At 35.8% G+C, this 24,878-nt stretch overlaps 1 protein-coding gene across 3 annotated transcripts in view; it reads left to right on the forward strand.

The window, feature by feature from the left end:
• The window catches only part of AGMO (alkylglycerol monooxygenase), a 316,482-nt gene that overhangs the window by 144,701 nt on the left and 146,903 nt on the right, over positions 1–24,878 (forward strand). For all 3 annotated transcript variants that reach the window (XM_032483918.1, XM_032483919.1, XM_032483920.1), the window contains one exon: positions 23,552–23,618. In XM_032483918.1, coding sequence (XP_032339809.1) covers positions 23,552–23,618 — 67 coding nt within the window. The remainder of the gene's footprint in view (positions 1–23,551; positions 23,619–24,878) is intronic.

Here is a 24,878-nt window from a genome sequence, read left to right on the forward strand (position 1 = left end):
CTTCATTTCACACTCAAAAGCAATGCTGTGGAACCTCTCCCCTGTGTTGCACTTCATCCTTTGCAAGGGCTGCACTTTGCACAGTTACTGCAGTCGAGCTGTGCAGAAGCAAGAATATCCTTCTGAAATTAAAGTCTGATTCTTAGAATTTTAAATTATATCATTAGCTGTGAGTCTATTTCTAAGATTTTTACTTAATTACATTCATTATTATAGACAGCATACTGTTATTCATTTACCTGTAATAAAACCATTCAGGAAGTAGAGCCAAAAGGATTGTAACAGTGGCTGCTTCTGGAGAGAGGGGCAGGTGGTATAGAGAACTGGAGCGAGAACACTTACATTTATTTTTTTGGTATTCATGCTCTTGCCCTACCTTTAAAAATTAAATGTTAATATGCACTAGATTAAGAAATAAAAGGTGAAAACTGAAAACAATGACCTTTAGTCTAGAAGAATACCCACCGTGTGACTCTGAGACACGTTAGCCCCTTAGGCCACTTTGGCACTGTTCAGTTTCAGGTATCACGGTTGGGTCTCCATTCACAGAAAAAAGCCTATGAGCCACACACATGGCGATGTTGGCTGCAGAGCCCTGTACACGCTTGCCTGGAGGTTTAATTTCTTACCAGTTGTTTCACCTGCTTATATCCATAAACTCAGTTCTCACTCTGAGGGGAATCTGGCATTAAGGAGGTACTGATTTTCCAAAATCAAAGAAAAGTTTATTCCCTTCAATCAGGTGATGATCAAAGGAAGAAAAAAAAAAAAAACTAACAACATGCTTTTGAAATATTGTTGATGAGACATGAAATAGGTCATAAAACAAGCTAAAGAGTTTAAAATGAAATTTTCTGTTTACTTTTGAGTTACTTCAGTGCAGAAGCGATAGCATCTACTCCCTTCTTTTTTTGAGTTATAAAATATTTTACTTAAAACTGTATTCTGTGGCCTAATTTTTATGACTACTTTTTTGTTTACATAGTCCATTATACTCTTTTCTTTTGAGTTTACTAAATGGAATTAGAAAAAATTATTTAATATGTTTTAAACTTAGTAACTGGACACTATAGTTACTTTTTAAGATATTAGATGATGCTTGAGTATTAACTGATTTACACAATACAGTAACAATAGTAACTTTACCTATTACCTTTGATTTAACTTAAATTTACTATCATATTGTTCATGTACATATCAGAGGATGTTTGGGCAAAGAAATATAAAAAAGAAACAGTTAGTTGGTATCCAAGATTTGGGCCGTATAACTTGATGATTTTTTATAGCGCTAAGCTCAAGCATCTATGAGTAACATTATTTTCAGTTGCAAACATAATAAGCAGTCTCTTTATGTACTAATAGGAACAGATTTCCAAATAAATCAGGCTGCATAAGGAAGTATAGTGTATGCCAATATTTATATCTAAAAAAAGAAAACAACTCTATGTTTTCCTGTATTCATACATGCCTAAAATGTCTCTAGAAGTACATGTGGATAGTCAGCCATTTTCCGAGGGGAAAGATATTCGGAATGGCTGAGAGGTAGGCTTAGAATAAGATATTAACATTAATTTTTCCCTTTCTATTGCGGGTTAAGAGCCATCTCTTTGTGGTAATGTATCCCTCATAATGAATGATCATGAGCAGCATTGCATGTATTTATTGGACATCAATATATTTGCTTTAAGGAACTGTCTGTTCAAGCACTTACTTTTATTATGGTGTTTGCTTAAGTTGATTTGTTGGAGTTCTTTATAGATTCTAGATATAAATCAGTGTCAGATATATGTATTTTAAGTATATTCCCCAACTTGTATGGTTTTCATTTTCTTCCTAATGATTTTCATGAAAAGAAATACTGAATTTTGAAGATTAATTTATCAGGAAAAAAATTTTTATGTTTAGGTTTATTTCATTGTATTTTTCTCTAAGAAATATTTGACTATCACAAACTCAAAGAAATTACCCTAGGATTTCCTTTGGAAATTTTTGAGTTTTAATTTTACCTTTGGGTCTATTAATACTGGAATAAACTTTTGTGAATTTTATTTGGTAGGGGTCAAAATTCATTATTTCTAGGCATACATCCACTTATTCCAACACATTTATTATGGATACTTTCTTTTATCCATTGGATTATTTAGGTTCTTTGTTGAAAAGAAATTGACCATGTATGATTGGATCTAATTTTAGACTTCTCGTCCATTGACTCCTTTGTCTCCTCTTATATAGTCCCTCATTTTATTGATTACTATAGCTTTATAGGAAGAACTGTTCATAAAATTTGGAAGATAATTTGTTTTAAAATCCTCTAGGCCTTTTCTCATGCACAACTTTGTGATCTTTGAATAAAAATTTTATTCCTTTCTTTCCTGTATTTTTGTCATGTATTTATTTTTATTGCCTTATTGGTTAGCGTTCACAGACAGTGTATTTTAAATCAAATTTTGGAATCTGGCCATTATTTCCTTAAATATTGGCTCTGTACTTTTCTCTATCTCTTCTGTTGGGACTCCAAATACTTGTTTATTAGACTACTTGATGTAATGCTCTGTAATTTAAAATTTTGCTTTTTTTCTTATTTGGATAGGATAAGTTCTATCAATTTGTCTTCAGGTTCATTTACACTTTTACTTGCTCTTACCACTCTGCTTTTAAGCCCGTTCAGTGACTTCTCACATCAGATATGTTTTAAATTTTGTTCCTTTGCTGGAATTATCACTCATTATGACTATCTTTTCCTTTAAGTCTTTTTTTTAGCTTATTTATTTATTTTTAACATTTTTTATTGATTTAGAATCATTTTACAATGTTGTGTCAAATTCCAGTGTAGAGCACAATTTTTCAGTTATACATGAACATATATGTATTCATTGTCACATTTTTTTCTCTGTGAGGTACCATAAGAGCTTGTGTATATTTCCCTGTGCTATACAGTATAATCTTTTTATCTATTCTACAATTTTGAAATCCTGCCTATCCCTTCCCACCCTCCGCCCCCTTGGCAACCACTAAGTCTTAATTGTAATAATTATGCTTAAATTCTGGCTTGCTGATTCTAACATCTGAGTCATGTGCAAGTCCTATGCACTTCAATTAACTGTTTTTTTCCTTGATATAGATCACATTTTTTTTCTATGTATACTTAGTGAATTATTATTAGAGAATCTTTATGGCAGATTTGCTGTAGGGAATCTAGATTCTGTTTTATTCCTTTGAACATTTTTTTAAATTATAGGTGGCAGCAACATAATTAGCTAACCATCTTGTATTTTTGGAGGCTCTGATTTGCACTTTGATAAGACATGTCTTTTAGTACTGTCTTAAGTCCTGGGGCATATTTTTTATCCTTGGTGGTCTTTTATCTTAGGGCAAGGTCTGCCTTTTTTTCATTTGTTTTTGATGAAATGCCTAAGGTGTTTATATAAAGCCCATTTTACTTGCTAGGATATGAGTTCTAAATTCTCTTTTGCCAGTACCAGGCAGCAGTTGAAATTTCTCCTTAGAAATTTTCTAGCTTTTTACCTTCTTAGCTTTTTAGCAAGTTCCTTAGTGTCTTGTCCTATACATGAATAATTTAAGAGTCAGCCAAGATTCTTAATTCAAGAGTCAGGTTTAAGGGAGATTTGTGTGCAGGTATTGTGACTCCTTCCTCTGTGGTGCCTTTCTTTCTGGAATTTCTTTCAATTTACACTCACTCTTGCAGTCTCAAAATGTGACCAGCACTTTCTCTGAAAGATCTACCACCCTCACCTCCTCTTCTCCTTGCAATCAGAACATGCTTTAGGGTAGCCATTCTAGTAGAATCCTACTGTGCCGGCTATATGTATACCGAGAACAAACATTATTATCAGTGATCTAGATGACATGCTTTGAGGACAACAAGTTGTTCTCATCAGGAACACTATATACTCATGCAACTGCCCCAATCTTTTTTTTGGGGATACATTTATGATAGACTATATAATAAGGGTCAGTAGAAATTAGAGTACAGGAGAACTGCAAAAATGTAATGTGCATAGATAGAAAGCATGAAAAATATGCAGTAGGATTGTGAAGCAACACAGCTAACAAGACAATAGAAGCCAGAAATTTGCAGAAGCTAGAATATATGGAGAAAAGAAAAATGTAACCCTGTAGGAGAAAAATGATAGCGTAGTAGCAGCATGAGAACAGATTTAAGATGTCTGAGTTCTTGATCATGCAACCAAGAGTGTTTTGGTTTTGCCCTTCTATATCCAACATTATGATTTTCATAGATGTTTGGCAGTATTTATCTAGTCTTCAAAATCTCACATACTCTACTCAAGAAAAGTGACACCTGGGAAGACATTCTTGAATATTTCGTATACTATAAACATGTAAACTTAATTATGAGTACTGTAAACACACAATTATTCATCTCAAGTGCTTTTTTTGAAACATAAGTTAGAAGTAAGAGGTACCATTTGTATAATGTAAACTGTGGTTTCCTTTTGTGACCTCAGAGATTAAACTGCTTGAGTTCAAATCCTGATTTCATATATTAGCATCACTAAATCCTGCCCAGTTTGCTTTACTTTCCTATGCCTCTTTCCTCATGTGTAAAGTAAGGATAGGAACAATATATAGCATTGTTGTGAGGATTATAAAAGATAGTTCATGTTACAGTCTGTTGATTAAAACAGAGTTTGACACACAAAAAAATACTAGAAAATGTTTTCAGTACTATTATTGTTGTTGTTTTTACTATTTCTACATTCTAGATACCGATTTTACTGTATGTCACTTACTAATCATTCCTAGTCATTGTTATGATTATTTGTGTACATTTTATGATATAATTTTAATGTAATACATACTTTGTTTTATAGGAATTACTAATAAAATAGATGTAGTTGTATTTTAGACTTAAATAATTAATGTACAAGTTTACTTTGGAAAAAATACATTTCTAACTACAGGAGTTTGGGATTGTGATCATGAAGTGCATTGTTCAGGTTTTTGTTATAATCTTTTTTTGTGTGATTTAGAAACTAATCATTGTACAAAATTATTAAATTTGCCATGTTTAATATATCTTTCTAAATATTTCAATTATTATATCCTACAGGCATTTCTTGAGTGCCTACAACATTCCTAGTCTTGCATGTAATAACAAAAATAAAAATTGGATAAAGACCGGAATAAGATGCAATATTCTGGTAGAAGGAGAACTAGCTGAGCTTGAAAGATGTTAAAAAAAAGACTGAAGTTTAGGAGAATAAACAGTTACAGTCATCCCAGGACAATAATTCTCAGTTACTAATAGTTATCATTGGCTAAGATGTCCTCAGGCAAATATGAGATGATGTTTCTGTTTGTCTATTTAATTACTCATTTTGTATATCATACACTTCTCAAGCACTCACTATTTTTCAGCATTTTATTAAACTATTAAATTTATTATTTATTTTAAATTAAATTTATGTTATTTATTTTATTAAATTATTAAATTGTATAAAATATTAATTTTTAAGCATTTTGACAAATATCTCATTATATCTTCATGACAACTCTATGAAATAGGTAATACTATTTCCTCCAATTAAATACAGTAAGGAACTTACTCTGGATCACACAATTGGTAAACGTCAAAGATGGGCTTCATACCAAGTGGTCAGGATCCAAATTCCCTGTTCTCATCTACTACTCTGCACAGCTTCTTACAGATGGGTCATTTCTGACCTTAATGTCGCAGTAAAATAGCTACCATGTATTAAGCATCCAGTACGTGCCAAGCAAAAATTTTTCATTTAATTCCCATAAAATAATTTGAGTCACTTAAGGCCAATTAAACTTTTACAGGTTGTAAAGAAAGAATATAAGTTCAAGTAAGTTCAGTTAATAAGGCTTTATTTTAAGGGTACATGTAGAAGTACATGCAGCAGGAAACCATACCAGAAATTTAATAGACAGTTTTAGAAAACTGGAATTTTTATATTCACCAACTCTGTGAGCAAACACCATTGCTTTTAAAGCTAAGAATACTGAGATTCTGTGGTTTATAAAAGGTAACATAGATGGCTTACAACTAATTTGGGGCCATTATTCACCCATCACACTTCTTTTTCAAACAAAACTTTTATTTGATCGTGTCTCAGTATACCATGGCATTTGGCAACAGGGTTCATAAAGAACCTATATGGCACAGTGGAAAGATCAAGGCTATTGGTAACTTAAGATCAGTTGTAACCTTGCCTGTACCAAAGTACTGTGTGACCTTTACGTGAATCTACTTGTCTCTCTTAAAATTTAATCCATTCTCAGAGGCTACTCCTGCTGAAAACTCTATGGTGATGTTCCATAGCTTGCTGAGTAAAGTCTAAATTTCTTGCATTTCATGTTTCTCATGCACTGCCTTTTAAATAGATCTCCTGGTGTATATCCCATTACTTTCCATTCTGTACAGTTCAGTCAGACTAGACCATCTCCATTTCCCAAATACATCTGCTGTATAATCATTGCAGTTTCTCTCCTTTTTACATTTTCTGCATGCTGCTATTCCATGCATTCTTTAAGGCCCAACTCAATTCCCTCTTCTCCGTAAAGTGTTTCCTTTATTAAGAGCAAATGCCTGTGTGCCTCAGGCCATGTGTCAGTCACTATAAAATTTACTTACTTGATTATACAATGTACTTATTAATACAGCTATAGTGTTCCCATTCGAAGTGAGGAAATTGAACTAGATAGAGATGAAGGAACTTGTCTAGTGTTGTTGTAGCTAGTAAGTAGATCTGGGATTCAAACCTGGTAAACAATTTTCTCTCCTTTCCTCTCTTGAAATCCTGTATTATTGATTTTACATCTCTCAGTGATGCCCCAGTTTGCCTGAAATGGTTCCAATATATGCCTTTTTCCTGGCATAATTATTAATAGCACACCCTTTCACTCTCTTAAAGTATTCATTATACACTTGCTGAGTTTTCCTCAGCTTTCATCTCTCTTACATGTTTCATTTCTACTGCCTCACCTTAATTTATGCTCTTATCATTGGTTACATAGATGATAAACAGCAAAATTCCATTTTTTTTCTATTCCCACGGACTCTTTTCTCTCCCATATATTTGCATGCGACAACTGTAATGATCAATTTAGAACCTAAATAATATTAGGGTACTCCCAGCATGAAACAAACACCAACAACAGACATTTTTAAATGGCTCTCTGTTGCCTCCAAGATACACTCAAACACCTTAAATACATACATAGATTTCAGCAGCCTTAGATGACCCTGCTTACCTTTCCAGTCTCACCCCATTAGTCAGCCAGCTAAACCACACTGCTTTTTGCTCCCTGAGCGCAACAAATATTTATTTGTTTTTTCTTCTGTATTTGCACAGACTCTCTGTGATGCCTTTTTCCCAAACATTCTCCGTGATGCAACTCAGTTACCACTTCCCCTGGAATGTCTGTTTTTCACCTCCTACTTACAGTTGAGTGCACTTTTCTTAATGCTACCCGTGTGATTATATCTGTTTCCATATGGGCAATTAATGACTAATAGCATGGGCTCTGCTGGGGGCGTAAATGAGATAACGTATTAGTTCCTTCATATGGGAAGCCCCCAGTTAATAGTAGTGGAATTTAATTCTTATACCACTATATTGTGGTGTAAGCTCTGTGCTTAGCTCTGTTCCATTATTCCCTGAGGTCCTTGAAAGCAGAAAATGTCCCTCATCTATTATGTGAACATATGTTTGTGTGCATATGTACATAGATTTTATAGATATATAATGCAAACTTTGATAAAAAACAAATAATCGTACTTAAATAAATAATTAACTATAACTTATTGATAACTATTAGTGTTAGATATTAATAAATACGTTATATGTGCACATATTTGTAATTATATTTGGAATATATGTATACCATATCTCCCCTAAGAGAGTGTGAATTTTTTTCTTTTATTTATTTATTTTTACATTTTTTTATTGAGTAATAGTTATTTTACAATGTTGTGTCAAATTCTAGTGTAGAGCACAATTTTTCAGTCATACATGAACATATATATATTCATTGTTACATTATTTTTGCTATGAGCTACCACAAGATTTGTATATTTTTCCCTATGCTGTACAGTATAATCTGGTTTATATATTCTGCATTTTAAAATCCCAGTCTGTCCCTTCCCATCCTCTGCCCCCTTGGCAACCGCAAGTTTGTATTCTATGTCTATGAGTCTGTTTCTGTTTTGTATTTATGTTTTGTTTTTGTTTTAGATTCCTCATATAAGCGATCTCATATGATATTTTTCTTTCTCTTTCTGGCTTACTTCACTTAGAATGACATTCTCCAGGAACATCCATGCTGCTGCAAATGGCATTATGTTGTCGGTTTTTGTGGCTGAATAGTATTCCATCATATAAATATACCACAGCTTCTTTATTCAGTCATCTGTTGATAGACATTTAGGCTGTTTCAATGTCTTGGCTATTGAAAATAGTGCTGCTATGAACATTGGGGTGCAGGTGTCATTTTGAAGTAGGATTTCTTCTGAATATATGCCCAGGAGCGGGATTCCTGGGTCTTATGGTAAGTCTATTCCTAGTCTTTTGAGGAATCTCCATACTGTTTTCCACAGTGGTTTTCCTTGCTTCACTCTCCCACTCTTAATGATTTAGATGTCTTCTTTTACAATTTTGCGTTTATTCTTTTTGTAATTCATGGCAGTTATCTCCTCTCCAGTTATGAGTTTCTCATTTTTGTAGCATCCTGCTGCTTTTCTATTTAGAGTAGACCTGTCAATATTTCTTTTAGCATGGATTTAGTGTTGCTAAACTCTTTTAGTTTTGTTTGTCTGTGAAGTTCTTTCTCTCTCCTCTATTCTAAAGGATAGTCTTGCTGGATAGAGTATCCTAGGCTGCATCTTTTTTTTCATTCAGGACTTTGAATATATCTTGCCACCCCTTTCTGGCCTGTAGTGTTTGTGTAGAGAAATCAGCTGAGAGCCTTATGGGGGTTCCCCTGTAACTCACTCTTTGTTTGTCTCTTGCTGCCTTTAGGATCATTTCTTTATCCTTGACTCTGGCCATCTTGATTAGGATATGTCTTGGTATGGGTCTGTTTGGGTTCTTCCTGTTTGGGACCCTCTGAGCCTCCTGTACTTGGATATCTGATTCCTTTAGGTTTGGGAAGTTTTCAGTCATGATTTCTTCCAATACCTTTTCAATCCCCTGTGTTCCTTCTTCCTCTTCTGGAACCCCTATTATGCATAGATTGGCATGCTTTATATTATCCTATAGGCCCCTTATATTGTTTTCACTGTTTTTTATTTGTTTTTCTCTCAGCTGTTCTGATTGGGTGCTTTCTGTTGTCCTGTCTTCTAGGTCACTTATTCGTTCCTCTGCATTATCTAGCCTGCTTTGCACAGCCTTTAGGTCAGCTCTCATCTCAGCCAATGAGTTTACTAATTCTACTTGGTTCTTCTTTATTGCTTCTATTTCATTTTTGACATATTTTATATCTCTAAACACTATTTCTTTTAATTCCTTCAGTACCTTGATCAGTCCTTTTTTGAAATCTTGATCTAGTAGGCCATCAATGTGTATTTCCTTGATCGTGCTTTCAGGGGATTTCTCTTGATCTTTTAATTGGGAGTGGTTCCTCTGCTTCTTCATGTTGCTCATATCTCTCTGGCACTGTGGCTTAAGGAGTATCAGTTATCTAGTTCTCCTGGAGACAGGTGTGCTCTTAATGATTTTATCGAGAGGTCTTTATGTCTTTGCCCTGTTTCGTGAACTCAGCTTGCTGTTTCCAGAGTCCCTCTGTTGGCGCCCTCTTCTGCTCTCAGTGGCTGTTCGGCTAGCAGATCACGCCCCCTCCTAACACTGGGTCAGGTGCTGAGCTCTTACCTGGTGGGCAGGCGGGTCACTCCCACTGCAGTCTGATGCTGCAGTCAGATGCTGTGCTCTGGGGAGGCAGGTGGGCAGGATTGCGCCCCCACCCAGCACTGTGGTCAGGTGCTGCATTCCTGCCAGAACAGCGGGTGGCTGCTCGCCCTCTCCCAGTGCCAGTTGCCCCACTGCTCTGTGCAGCTGCCCGCTCCGCCTCAGGTCAGCGCTCCGAAGGCAGGCTTGGAAGACTGCGGAATGGCCCCATCCCTGCTCCGTGCCAAATCTCAGCTCCTTGTTTGTCTTGGTGGCGCAAGTTCTCTGAGATACCAGGGCAGAAAGATCCTATCTGCCTTGGGCTGTAAACAAGTCTCAATCCCTGCCTAGGAGGTTGCGGAGCCCCCCGGTGCGGATTCAGGTCTTGGCCCTGCCCCCGCCTGGGCGCTGTGCACAGAAGGAGATGGCGGTTGTGGCTGCGCCCCACCTCTCTTCTCGCAAGATGCACCAGTGATGGCGGTGCAGGTCTGAGGAGACAAAGGCTATGGTGCCCCAACCCCCAGGGCATACCAGCCTTGTTGCTTTGCTTTTTTCACAATTTATGGGGGACCGAGGTTGTTCTGCTCCGTATCCCCTCCCAGCCACGGCGCACATCACCCTGCTGTCCCCCAGGGCTGCCTCAGTGCAGCTGCCCTAGTCCTCTGCCCGGCTCAGTTGGCCTGTCCTGGCCCCCAGCTGCTGGCTCACATCTCGGGCTGGGTGTCACGGGGACCCTTTGTGCCCACTTAATTTAGCTCTGTCTGTCAAGGAGTGCTCGGGGCAGATCTGAGCCTTGGAGGCTCCCCGTCTATCCCGCTGGCCTCTCTGTTGGAAGGGGAAGACCCAGCGAATGAGCACCAGTCCTCCTTTGCTGCTCCCTCCCTGTGCGATCGGTCCCACACCGTTTTGTTTTTTCTTCTTTCTTTTTTCCTTTTCTCCTACCAGATTTTTGGCATCTTTGTCTTTTGAAGAGGACAGTGTTTTGTCGGAGTTTGGCAGGTGCTCTGGTTGGCTGAGTAGTTCCATAGATGTGGGTTTTGGTGCATTTGTTGGAGAGGGTGAGCTACAAGCGTCCTTCTACTCCACCATCTTGCTTCTCTGAGTGTGTAAATTTTTAAGGATTACAATTACATCTCTTGAAATTTTTAAGGAATTTTGGAAAGCAATTAAGTGATATTTCAAACTATTTTTGAAAATATTTTTGAATATATTCAAATACATATTTTTGAATATGTATTTTTGAATATATTTTTGAAAATACTCATTTTAACAAAAATCAAATTTCATGCTTTTTTTGCTATCCAATGCTTATTCCAATAGTACCTAATTAAATAAATCATTTGTTCTTGAAATAAATTGAGACATTTCTCAGCATGTTTAGCTCTCCTTACTCCCTTATCCCATTTTACTTCTTCCTGAATTTCTGGTTCTAATTCTCCTTTATTCTCTCAATTCTTCCTTCTTAGAATTTAATTTACTTTGCCATTTTTATGTCATCTCTAAGTAATTGCATAGTCTACTCTAATGCATATTTTCTTATGGATTTAAGATTGATGTTCCTAATGTTCGACTTAACATATTCATTAGAATTTGACACCACTCTGAGTCAGCACGTCCAAAACATATTTCATTACTCCTCTTCCCACCTCAGATCAGCTGTTCTTTGCTTCCATTGGTCCTTAAGACATTGTCAAGATCAAATCTTGGGTCAACTTTGACTCCTGTATCTTTCTTGTAGCCTATCTTTAAGATCTATACATGTTCTTTCTAGAAAGAATCTATTGTTCTGTTCTACAGTTACCTTTTAAGATAATTCACCCCACCCTGTTTATTCTTATATAAATTAGTAGTATTTTCCACATGTATTAGACATATAAAGCTCTTTAAAATTCATATATTCAAAAAATATTTCTTGACAACCTACTCTGGGCCCATGAGCTTATTCCAGTATTCTGACCTGAGTTGGCACCCTTTGTTACTAATATTTTGAGGATCACAGCCTTCTTCAAGAAACTGTTGGATTTTGGTGACTCTGCCAATGGAAAAAAAAAACTTCACAAAATTTCAAGAATTTTATTGAGCTTTCTGAAGTTTATCAATAGTCTGTCTAAACTGATAGATTGCCATTTTTAAATGTCTGTTGTGAAAGGGCTGGAATTGGAGGTCTTCAGACACAAGAAATAAAAAGGAAAGAAGACAGAAATTCATAATCAGAACTGAAGAGGAAGACATTTCAAGAACAAGGAATTAGTGAAACACAAGGACTACAAGTATAGATTTTATAATCAGAGTAATCTATCCTCGATTGGAGGTTTGTACACTTCCTTCACTGGCGTGTTCCCAGAATCTAAAAGGTTACCTACTTAATAGGAGATCAAGATATGTTTGTTGGATGAATGAATATTAATATTTAGTAAAGTTATTTAAACTCTCTGACCTTGCTTCCTAATCTGTTAAGTGAAAGTAGTCAAATCTACCGGACTAAAGTGTTAATAAGATTAGAGAAATAAGGTGTTATAAGTATACAGTATGGAAAAATAATATGGTTTCAACAAATGGTAATTATGAAAAAGCTAAAAAAAGAGACCCTACATATTGGAATTGGTACGCAGAGACAAAGCTAGAATAGAAGCAAGCATAACTGTTATGGGTCACCTGCATGCATCAGAATTATCTGTGTTTACTCAAGATACAGAATCATGATCCCCTTCTAAGAAGCACAGAATCTAAATGTCTGGAGAGTGAGTGCAGGAAACTGAGTTTTGAACAAGCACCCCAAGAGATTAGACTGAACATTGATGTGATGAAGTTTGAAGAATGAATGTGATGAATAGGAGCTGATAGTAAACTTGAAGACAAGGACTATGTTTTATTCATCTTTGTTTTCCCATTGTCTTGAACTTGGATGACCATCAGCAAATATTTTTTTTAGTGAATGAATGAATTGATCATGTTAACTAGATCCTTTATAGTATGTGTGCATATTGAAGACAAGCAAAGGAGAAACAAGAATAAACTACTCACAGCTCAGATTTGGATCAGAGAGGATGTGCTATGGAGTGAATTGTGTTCCTCCAAAATTCATATGTTGAAGCCTTAATTCTCTAATGTGATGACATTTGGACATGGAGCTTTTGGAAGGCAATCAGGCCTTGAGAGTGGAGCTTTCATGATGGGATTAGTGCCCTTTTAAGAAGAGACACAGAGGAGAGGATACAGCAAGAAGGTGGCCTCTCACAAGATGTTGAATCTGCTGGCACCTTGATCTTGGACTTCCTATTTCTCATCACTGGGAGAAATAAATATTTGTTGTTTAAGCCACTCCATCTATTCTATTTAGTTACAGCATTCTAAACTGACTAAGACAGGATGTGAAGATTAAAAAATAAATAAATTCTTAAAAATTTCTGAGGGACAAGGAGAGAAGGATATACCTTAGCTTGTCCTTAGAAGGAAAATATGCAAATAGAAATAGGGCAAATAAATTTACTACAGATACTTGTAACTTCTAAACAATTGATTGAGAAATCATTCTATCATATTTGACTTTAAATGATTAGTATTTACGAGGATTTTTAAATGTTTTAATTGAAGGGTAGTTGATTTACAATGTTAGTTTCAGGTATACAGCAAAGTGATTCATTTATAGACAAGGAAAGGAGAAATAGGAAGAAACTACTCACAGCAAAGATTTGGGATCAGGGAGGATGTGCTGTGGACTGAATAGTGTTCCTCCAAAATTCATATGTTGAAGCCTTAATTTTCAATGTGATGATACTTGGAGACTGGAGCTTTTTTTAGCAGTATTTTTTAACAGACTAAAATTTATAATAAGTGACAGGAGATCTGACCTATGGGATTGTAAATATTAAAATGCAGATTTATATCTGTTTTATTCATGAAAATATCTAATGCTTAGAGAGTGCCATATACATGGTTGGTAATCATTGACACTTGCTGATTAATAAATGAAAAAGCTGCACAGAAATTGGGATTATGATCATAGTAACAGTCACAATGTACTGAGTTTTAATATGAGTCAAACATTTGGAGTATGTATAAGACCACCTGAACTGGATTTTTTTAATAAGAACTAACCCCTTAATTTATCAGTTACCTTCTTTTAACATAATGTTACTACTACTAATAATGGTAAATATAAAATGGTGTTACACAAGAATGAAGTTTTATATAGTTATGCTTATGAATAGTTCCCATTTTCCTTATGTCATTTAATTGAGTGCTGTTAAAAAAAAAAAAAGCCAGTTGGAATCCACCTCCCTTTGAAGGAACACATTCAACAGCTACTTGCGTTCATTTTTCCAAGGAAAAGTTAAAAGTGTTACTCAAAATGCAAGCAGAGATGAATTCAAATAAAATGCTAACTTGTCCAGCTCTTGTCCTCTTGTTTGAGGAATAATACAATCATAAGTGACAAGAATCAGCCTTCAAGATAATTTATTATAAGCACAGTCCTTTAAAACCGTTGTTTATTGTATAAACATAGCCTAGTCTCATTCTTCTTAAAACTAAGCTTTTAACACTTTAACCCTATGGTATGGATTCATCAAAAATTTACTCCCTATGAAGCTCTTTATGATCCAAACAGCCCTGATCCCTCCAGATTGTTTTATTTCCAAACTATAAATATTGTTTTTTCACTCTTTAGTGTGGAAATTCGGCTACCTCCGTATTACATGCTTACTGAAGTAGAAAACTGCCTAATCAGATAGGAAAACATTTGGCTGTGAATAAATCAGCATTTGTCGAGGATTTCAAAGTGTGAGAGTAGGCAGACAGGCACAGATCCTAAGAGCTCCACTTTCTCTTGCTTCCCCATAGAGAAATCAGAGGCTAATATGGCTTCCACTACCATCTGTCTAAATACGTGGGTGTGTTGTCTTGAATTAACACAGCAGATCTAGTGGGGGGTGTAATTAAGATTTCATTTTTACAGTTCGTCACCAGATGCTCTACAGCATAAGTTTATCCATAAATGTTGATTGATCAAGTTTTTAATAAGGAAAACAATGGGTGTTTAACGATGAACTAATTCAGAACAAGAATTAAAATTATTTTAATATGTTGACTTATACTGTTTAGGGATTTTATCCTTTTTCTAAAACTTTAAGTGAGGAATCACTATAGATATTCTTAAGAGTGAAAACATATTCCTATATGTATTCAAATAGTAAAACCTGACATTGTCACTCATTCTACCTTCAAGAGTTAAACTACCTGCTACTGTATTGTGATTTGCATTGTTCTAGTTTGTGCTCTTACAGAAGACCTTAACACGGTACTTTGCATAAAATACGCACTCAATAAATACCTATTTATTCAAAGTGAAACCCACACAGGTTATTTTAATTTCCATATGGGCAGATGAAGTTTATGAACAAGGGAGCATTCTCCAGGAATAAATGATGGAACTTTTGCAAAGCCGCTCTGTAGAAAACTAAATAAAAGCGTTTATCTTTATTAAAGTTAATTTTCAGTGAGTGACCTGGAAAAGGAACTCAATTTGCTTCTTGTTAAATTAACTCTTGTGTCAATTATATCTTCAAATTTTTATAAATTCAAATTTCTGAACTATTCATTGTAATTGAAAAGAAAAAAAAAGAATGATTTTCTCATCCTTCCCCAAAGAACACAAAATTATATGAGAAAGATCACTTTTTTGTAAAACTTTTTTTTTTAATAGCTTTGCCTTTCCATTCAAGAGTCCATGGACTATAAATAAACTTTCCAGGGAAAGTGCCTGCATATCCCTTTATTTCTTTTTACTTCTAAAACGTAGTAAAGTTCATAGAAATTCAATAAATGTTTGCAGAATGAAGGGAATTGCTGATAAGAGACTTCTTGCTCTGATTATTATGCAAGTAGCATTTAATAAAAGGCTTTGATAATACAAACATAGGTTTTAGTCATCTGAAACAGATTATTTCCAATGCTAATAGAAAACTCTTATTGGTGGTTTGGTACGTAAAATTGTTGTTGATTGGCATTTGAGTTTAAATGTAATATTTAATATATATGATAAATACATTTAATAAGGATAAATATATGCACATACATTAATATTTTTGTCCTTCAGGTTTTTTATCTGTAAGTGGGACTGGAATATATTATTGAAAGGTCATAGAAATATTTATAACCATGTACTTTTCAGAAAGATATGCATGGGCCTAGAGTTAACTGTAAAGATCTTTCAAATAAAAGATTCTCCTAATTTTTATTCAAAAACACTCATGCATACATGTATAGATACATACATACATACATACATAGATAAAAGAAGGTAAAAGTGAAAAAGAGGGTGGAAGGAAGGAGGGAAGAAATTAAGAAAATTAATAGGCAAAAGCCAAATAATCATAGAAAAACTGTTAGTTCATTTACTTTTAGTTTGGATTTGCATTGAATCTTGCCACTAATTTACCTGAAAAGTTTTGCCATTTTCAGACTGCTCTTCAAGCATATCTTTCTCAGTTAATATAACATGACAATGATTTTTATATCAGATGATAAATGTATTAGGAGCTGGCTTAGTATTTCCCTTAAACACTGATGCAGTGAAACCCAGAGGCCCACAGTGGTACGGGTCCCTCTGGAACATCCATCACGCGGGATGCTGTAAGGAGAAGTCTTGCCTAGTTAGAGTCAATGTCGTCACTCTAACCAATGCTCATCTGAATGCAGGCATTTTTCTACTATGGAGATTTCATTTCACTTCACCCCAACCCACTCACCCCTCAGCATTTATCATGTTGTTAGCACATTCATTTTCATAATTCTGTAAAACACATGCTTTTTAGGACACGTTTTCCTTATTATAATATTTTCCTCTCAGACAGGAAGCATGAATATTTGTAAGCATCTCTTCTTTGGAAAGAACTTTACAAATAACCATAAGCTCATGACTTCTTTCTGAAAAGTAAGTGGTTATAACTATTCCTATGGCCTTTCAAAAATGCATTACAGTATTTTAGTGCCAGTTTGCAGACAGAAAAACTGCAAGGTAGAAATATAATAGGATACCCCCATATTATTCTAAAATTAGAAAAAAATAGAATTAAGAGTTTTTAAAATTAGATTTAGAAACTCTTCCCTAATCTCAAGGCCAGAGTGAAGTGAGAGGAGGCAATTTTCTAAGCAATGTAGGCAAACAAAATACTTTTGTTTTGAATTAATTGAGCATTTTTGTTGAAAGCAAGTCTTGTCATCTGATGAGGCCATTCGTTTATTATTTCTGTACTCTTTATTGAACTGTAAAAATCTAACCAATGTTTCCCAATCAGAAGAATTCAATGAAACTAAATAAGAAATGTATAGAATGGACTGAGTTATTTTTGTAACAAATAATTTCAGACAGGACACTAATTTAGACTATTTATTTTGATGATTTTAGAGTTCAACTCTAAGCAGTTTTTCAGTTTCAACTGGAAGGACTTACTGAGGTATGTTTTTCATGTAATGTAGGGTAGTGAGAAAACTCTTTATGACTAGATTACGGAAAGAATTTTTCACAATCAGCTCATAGTAGACATTTAAATATTGGATTTACCACATGTATTTAGTTTATCAGTTTCCAAAGCAAAATTACTTCAAGCTGGTAACCTACTTACTATGTAAGTTTCATTACTTAGGCCCCTAAGTTATTCAGCTCATTCAAAGCGTGACTGGAGGGCAAGTAGGGCAGGGGGAGGTCATGAGAACTCTCAAAAGAATTTTCAAAATCACTTGATGATGTGGAAACTATATTTCCCATTTCTGATTCTTTTCCTTGAAACTGAAGCCCACACAATCCTGTGTTGAGAACATAAAATTATTCAAGAAATTCACCTGCCACTGTTTACCATAATTCAACTATCCTATCTTCTGGCCTCTGTGATTTTCTGGGAGTTTTTTGCAGGGGTGGTTAGCTCCTTTATTTTAGCTATTTATCTTAATTTTTCAATTCACTAGGTCAAAGATTATATTTGGACATACTTCCCTGGCTTTAAAGTTTAAGAACACTCCAGACTCATTTTTTGCCTCTAGCCTTAGGAGTAGCTACCAGGCTCATTCCCTAATGCACCCCTTCCTCCAACTTCCTAATTAGAAGACAGAAATTATACAGTCCTTCCTTCCTGAACTGCAGAAGACTAGAGTACAGCAAGACATTCCCACCTGTGACCCAGAGATTCTCACCCTCAGCACTATTGACATTTTGAACCAGATAATTCTTATTTGGTGGGACTGTCTTGTGTACTCTGGCATGTTTAGCAGCACTAAACCCCACTACTCACTGGATACCAGTAGCACTTCCCCCTGTTGTGACAACCAAAAAAATCTCCAGACATTGCCACACGTCCCCTGGGAGCACAATCACCTCCATTTGAGAACCACTACTATAAGGGCAGAAGTGTGGAGGGCAGTGAGGTGGACTTACCTACTCAATATAATCTTATTGAGCAATCACTGTGTGCATAGCAGTGTTGTCTGTGCTGTGAGAAACTTAAAGAAGTATGATGCACAGTTTCTGTCCTCACAGAACTTCCAAAAGAGTATAGGAAATGAATACAAATAACTAGGACTTAGAACAGCCTGACTTAGAAAGTAATGATATCTTGATATGTATTGAGAGAAAGGAAATCAAAATTCTCTTTGGAAAAATGAAGAAGTATACTTGGAAAATTTAGGGAGAACTTGAAAGTAAAGCATGATTCCAGCAGGTTAGGATGGAATGTCAAGGCCTTAGAGGCAAAGGAAAGAGAACACTGAAATCAATCTTGAGAAAGAATGTCAACAGATTTGAACTGTAAATGTTTTGGACTTTATCTAGCTCATTATGAAGATTCTTTCATTTGACTTCATTTTATTTTTGTTGAGAGGAAATGACATGATGAGACAATAGTTTTATGGTCCCTGTTCTCTTACTTTTACATTTAACTCTTTTCCCCTGCATTCACCATGAATTGTAGAGAAAGAAGTGAGTTTGTGACCAGTCCAGCAAATACAGTGCAGAGCACTTCTGCTGAATAAAACTAATCAATAGAATGCACATGCACCCTAATTTTCACAGCAGCACTATTTACAATAGGCAATAGGAAGCAACTAAATTAACAAATGATTGAGTAAAGAAGATGTGTTGTATATATACTATGGAATATTACTCAGCCATAAAAAAGAATGAAATAATGCCATTTGCAGCAACATGGGTGGACTTAGAAATTGTCATACTAAGTGAAGACAGACAGTGAAAGACAAATATCATATGATATCACTTATATGTGGAATCTAACAAAATGACACAAATGAACTTACTCTGTTTTATAAAACAGAAACAGAGACTCATAGACAAAGAAAACAAATTTATGATTACCAAGGGAAAGGCTGGGAGAGGGATGAATTAGGAGTTTGGGATTAGCAGTTATAAACACTGTATACAAAATAGGAAAACAACAAGGTTCTAGTTTATAGCACAGGAAACTATAATCAATAGCTTATAATAACCAAAATGAAAGATAATATGAAAAAGAATATATATGTATAACTGAATCACTATGCTGTACACCAGAAACTAAACACCACTTTAAATCAACCATACTTCAATCAAAAGAAAAAAAAAAAAGATTAATCAATAGAATGGATGGAGCTTATAATTATAAAATTATTACTTTTCTTGTTTATTCATTTATAATTATTACTACACAGGTAAAAATAGCTTACGAAGTGATCTTTCTGGAAATCAATGCTTTCAAGAGATAAGCAGAAAAAAAGTTAAAGTTACTGTCTTTGAAGTTTGGGTGAGAAATTAGCACCCAAGTTTTAATAATGTAGGAACTAAAAACATGATATAAGTAGGAAAGGCAAAGGGAATAATCTAAAGCCCTCTTTAGGACATTGATTCTTAGTCTCTGGTGACTTCCGGAGACTTTAAATACACTGTGAAAATGGTGGTTCCCCCCCCCCAAAATACCTATAGGGATATATTCATAAAACTTGATGTGACACTTCAGGGTGTCGTCAACATGCTGAAGCCCTTCGGCGCCCTTCCATTCCATGGTCCTCAGGTTGTAAAGCCCTGACAGGAAACTACAGGCTATGAGACACAGACCGTTGCTTCAGAGACCTAAGATGCCCCAGAAATGCCTATAACAAGATGAGCGGTAGTTTGGAAGCTGAAATCCCTGAACTCTTTCTAAATACCTGGATTCATTTTGACTGCAATGTAGTCAAAAGCATTGTTATCATATTCCATTCAAGTTCTTAAAAAATTACTTTTATTGGATGGAAAAAGTGCTATATCTCTTAAAAGCAACATGATTAAAAAAAAAAAAAAAGAAGAAGAAGGAAAAGAAAGAAGGATTCCTGAGCTGACACTGAGAAGGCTTTAGGGCTTCTTCCAAGATGTTTAAACTTGGACTAGTAATTAACTTCTCTGAGCTTTAGTCTCATGCTTTTGTATAACAGAGTACTGTATTATATTATCTTTAAGTCCTCTATACATTCTAAAATTTCATAATTGAAATTAACTCATCTAAATCTTTAAAAAACAAGACAAATAAACATGAGAATAGCTGCAGTTATTTCCACAATAACATTTTTTAGGGAAGTGATTCAAAGCTAGATGTGGTTGAATTGCTCCAAGACTGAATTTGCAAAAGTAGGCGATAATTCAGTCATTACGCTCAGCCCTTATTAATTATTATGACTTCTCCATGACTTTGAATCAGAAGGGTTTGCTATAAGAGAGGTTCTGACTGGGCTGTCTGAATGATGAATCATCTCCCACACCAAGGTGGTCTTCCCCAGCTCCAAGGTACTCATAGGCACCACCAGGAAATTTAACTGTGGTTGCCTGTGTTGTACTTGGCATTTTACTGAAGGAAAAAAAAAAAAAAAAAGGAACTTTCAATATTGATATCAACATGCTTTAGCCTGCAGAAGCAAAAGATTTTCTTTGCGGAAAAGTGCTTGACATTAAAAAAATATAATGCACTCAGCCAGGGCTCCAGTCATCTGAATTCACTCACCATTTGTGTGGCTTTAAATCTGGCTACACACACGCCAGAACCAAGGATCAGAAATGCATCTGGGTAGCAGAAGCTGGTTAGTGTCGTCTCTTCCACTTGCTTTTGTTGTCTGTTTTTGTAACATATGTCAGCCACCAAAGAGACAAACGGGTAAAATGGTTTTCTCCTTTCCCATCTGGTTCTCTGCCAGAGATACAAAGCCTGAGCAGAGAATCAGATTTCAATGTTCTGACTGCCGAGAAACCTTACTTTCTCGTTCTCTATCCATCACCATTCTTCTCCTCAACAAATATTTTTCCACTAAGTACAAAGCAATGTAGTCCAATAAAATACAGGGTTATTTCTACTTACTCCCTTCCCAGTTCCTGGTCATTAATGCTGTATTTGCGTATATAGTCACAGTATTTTGAACTCCTGAAATTAAAAAAATATAGATGGTTCTCTGTGTATAAATGAGTTCTGTTCAATGAGTCAACCAAAAAGTCTCTTGTTTGGAGCTCATGATACACTTTTCATGGAAGTAACTTTAAAAATGGTGATAAAACTCTACAGTATGAGAGACAGACAAGAAAAGAGAGAGAGAGAAGCCTAAATCAATATATAGCACGTAATATAACACATCCTTTGCATGCAAACATTTGCATCCTTTGCATGACTGTTCCGTCATGGAAACCAACAACCTCTTAAAAGCTGGGCAGCAGGGTAGGAGGCAAGTACTGTTATAGGTGTGTTAAACAATGGGTCTATTAAGGAGATACTGGTGGTACCTACCTGATGGAGAGATGCAGCGTTGTTACCTGGGAACACTGCTGCAGCTTCGACTTCAGGAACGTGCAGGACCGCACAGGCTGAGGACTGTGTGGCTACTGTGGCTGTCCACATTTGCAGAGCAATTGTAAATTGGGTGTTTTAACGTCAGAAGTTGCCAAAAAATTATTAAACCCTGCTATATAAAGAGTTACAATCTAGAAGTATGTTTGAGACTGCAGGGATCTATTAATATTTTCAATTGGCTAACTGAGCATTCCTATATATTACTAGAGTACTGATTTCTTTTACTTAAAATTGATCTTAAAAATTTTAAACATTCAGAAAAGTAGAGAGACTAACAGTATGAATGTACATATCCCCATCACTTCAACTTAAAAATGATTATAATTTTGATTCATTTTTATTAGTTTTCCTGTTTTTCTTTCATTGCCAAATGTTATGTAGCAAAACCTAGATCTCATGTCATGTATACTTCAGTTATATGATTCTTAAAAAAACAATTACATTTTCTTATGCAATGACAATGCCATTATAACTCTCAATAACACAGTATTTTTTATCATGTCATACCTAGTTTATGATCAATTTTCCCTCATTGCCTATAAAATCTCTTTTATGTTTGGTTTGATGAAATCAGTATCTAAACAAGATCCCCACAGTACATTGGTTGTTATGTATTGTAAATATCTTTACATCGGAAGCAGACCCTATCTCCCTATTTTTTTCTCATACCACTGACTTGTTGCAAAATTCATATCAGTATCATGATTGTCAGTGACTGTTCTTTCCCCTTAAAAAGCATTGAACTTATTACTATATTCCTTATATATCCTTTAAATGGAAGTTAACTTTAGAGGTGAGTAATTACTTAAAATACCATGACAATGTGTTGATTCTGTCATTAGTAGTCTCCAACAAATCCATTTAGATTGTGATTAAAGAAAAATAAAAGATTCTGTTATCTGCCATGGTTGATGGAAGAAAGAATAATGTAATTGAGATTAAAAGAGTTCCCACATTGTCCAGTATTAATTATATAACGTAACAAATGTCTGACATATGGCCTGCTGTTCTTTTTTATGACACATACCTGGTTCCTACACTCCTTAGAATTTATAGACTCTGGCAAAGGAGATTCTTACTAAAAAATGTTGAGAGAGAGCATTAGAGAATTATAGACCGGATTTTAAAGGGTCTTTATTTCCAAAAAAGGCCCCGTTACATATTTGACTTTGAATTGCACCTTAGGAATGGACTGGAAGGTGGGGCATCTAAAAGTAAGAGAGCATTTAGGAATGTACTTGACTGGGCAAGGATCACCCTAGCGCAGTAGATAACGCCTGTCATAGTAAGTTGCTCCATGACCGATTATTGGGCGAAATCAACCCCAGAAAATGAAAATAATACTGGGTTGCCCTCCCAGAGTTATACTCTTAACATAAATCCTCGTGAAACATGACGACAGGAAACCTGAAAAAAGTATCCCTTGATAGTAGTAGCATCTAAATGCAGTAACACCTGTAATCCTCAGAACACTATTGTATAGATACCATTTCCATTTGAAAGATGAGGAAACTGAGTTATAAAAAGCTTATGTTATTTCCCCAGTACCACATAATGATAAGTGAAGGATTCGGGAGCTGAACGGAGGCAGTCTAGCTCTTGACCTCACCGCTGTATTATACTGTCGCTTAGACTAGCGAGATGAGCTTCTTCTTGTCTTTGTATGAACACCAGGAGATAAACTTCTTCCGATAAACTCTGATGCCAACCCTGAAACTTGCAATATTTCTTAACCCATGTGGGATTTTAATGAGTCCTTAAATATTACATATAACTTAATAATAACTAGGTTCCTTTTCTTTTAAACAGGTTATCAATAACCTGGGTCCTTTGGAACTGATTCTTAATACTCCTAGCCATCACAGAGTTCATCACGGTGAGGAAATTTGATCTTTCTTTCCTTCTTCATTTCTTGAAAACTGGTATTATTATTTTGTATCATTTCATCACAGTTACTTGACATAGTCACCACACACTGTGCAAACAGGTGTTTGTTTCTTCCTTTGTACCTGGATACACTTTATCGCCAAAGCAAGGACTGGAGCAGAAAACACACACACAGAGACACACAAACCTTTCCATAGATGGCATTTGGATTTTCCTCATTGCCTAGATCTCAGTTGTAGTAGAAGAAAAGAGTTTACCAACCTAGGGGAACCACCCTAGGAATCTTGGTCTTAAAAGCTGTTGGTATCTGAGGAAAGCCTAAGAAACAGCACTTCACTTTCCTGCCTCAGTTCTGTGAAAAAACTCAACCTACGCTGCATTTGCTTGACTTACAAAAAAAAATCCCATGTGGCCGGTGTCTAATGTTTACCATCAGCAGCTTAAGAAATAACAGAAATGTTTGCACCTGTGCATGCAAAGACCTGAACAAGAACATGCATACCGGTATTATTTGTAACAGGGAGAACAAGAGATGTAACCCAGTGTTTATCAGCAGTAGAACAGATGCACTCATGTAATGGAGAACTGCATAGAAACGCAAATGCCCGAAGTGTTACGACAGGCAATGGCAGGAATAAATCTCACAAGCTTAATGTTGAAAGAAGGAAGCTAGTAATAAAATGGTGAATATCATGGCTCTGTTTTGACAAGCTTCCAGGCATCACAGGCAGTACTGGAGTACGGCAAGCCTGCCTTTCCCAGGCAGGCAGGTCCCTTTCCCCAGCCAGGGAGCAGAGCAGGAGCACAGGCTCCCCCGGGAGGGGAGAGGGTGGGATCAGGCTGTACATGGTCAGTTTCCTCTTCCAAACTCCACAGTCATTCCCCACCCCCAGCGAATCGTTAGTGAGGGGCCATGGAGAGGCCAACAGCGTTATGCTCTTGGGCTTCCCTCCATTTAAAAGGAAACTTAAGGAGTGAAGAAAACACGTCTACACTGAAGAAGAAATAGTTGCTAGTTTCCTGTTTGGCCTCAGAGCACCTTTCCAGGCATGTTGCTTTATTTCAGAATTTCATAACCTCTGAACTGCTAACATTTTGGACCAGACAGTTCATCTGGGAGCAGAGTGGAGGGCTGGCTGCCCTGTGTATTATAGGATGTTGGTCTTTACATACTAGATGCCAATAATATCCTCTCCCAGTTGTGACTACTAACAATGTCTTCAGACATTGCCAAGCATCCCCTAGGGGC

The sequence above is a fragment of the Camelus ferus genome, chromosome 7 (assembly GCF_009834535.1).
Source record: "Camelus ferus isolate YT-003-E chromosome 7, BCGSAC_Cfer_1.0, whole genome shotgun sequence".
NCBI classification, from domain to species: domain Eukaryota; kingdom Metazoa; phylum Chordata; class Mammalia; order Artiodactyla; family Camelidae; genus Camelus; species Camelus ferus.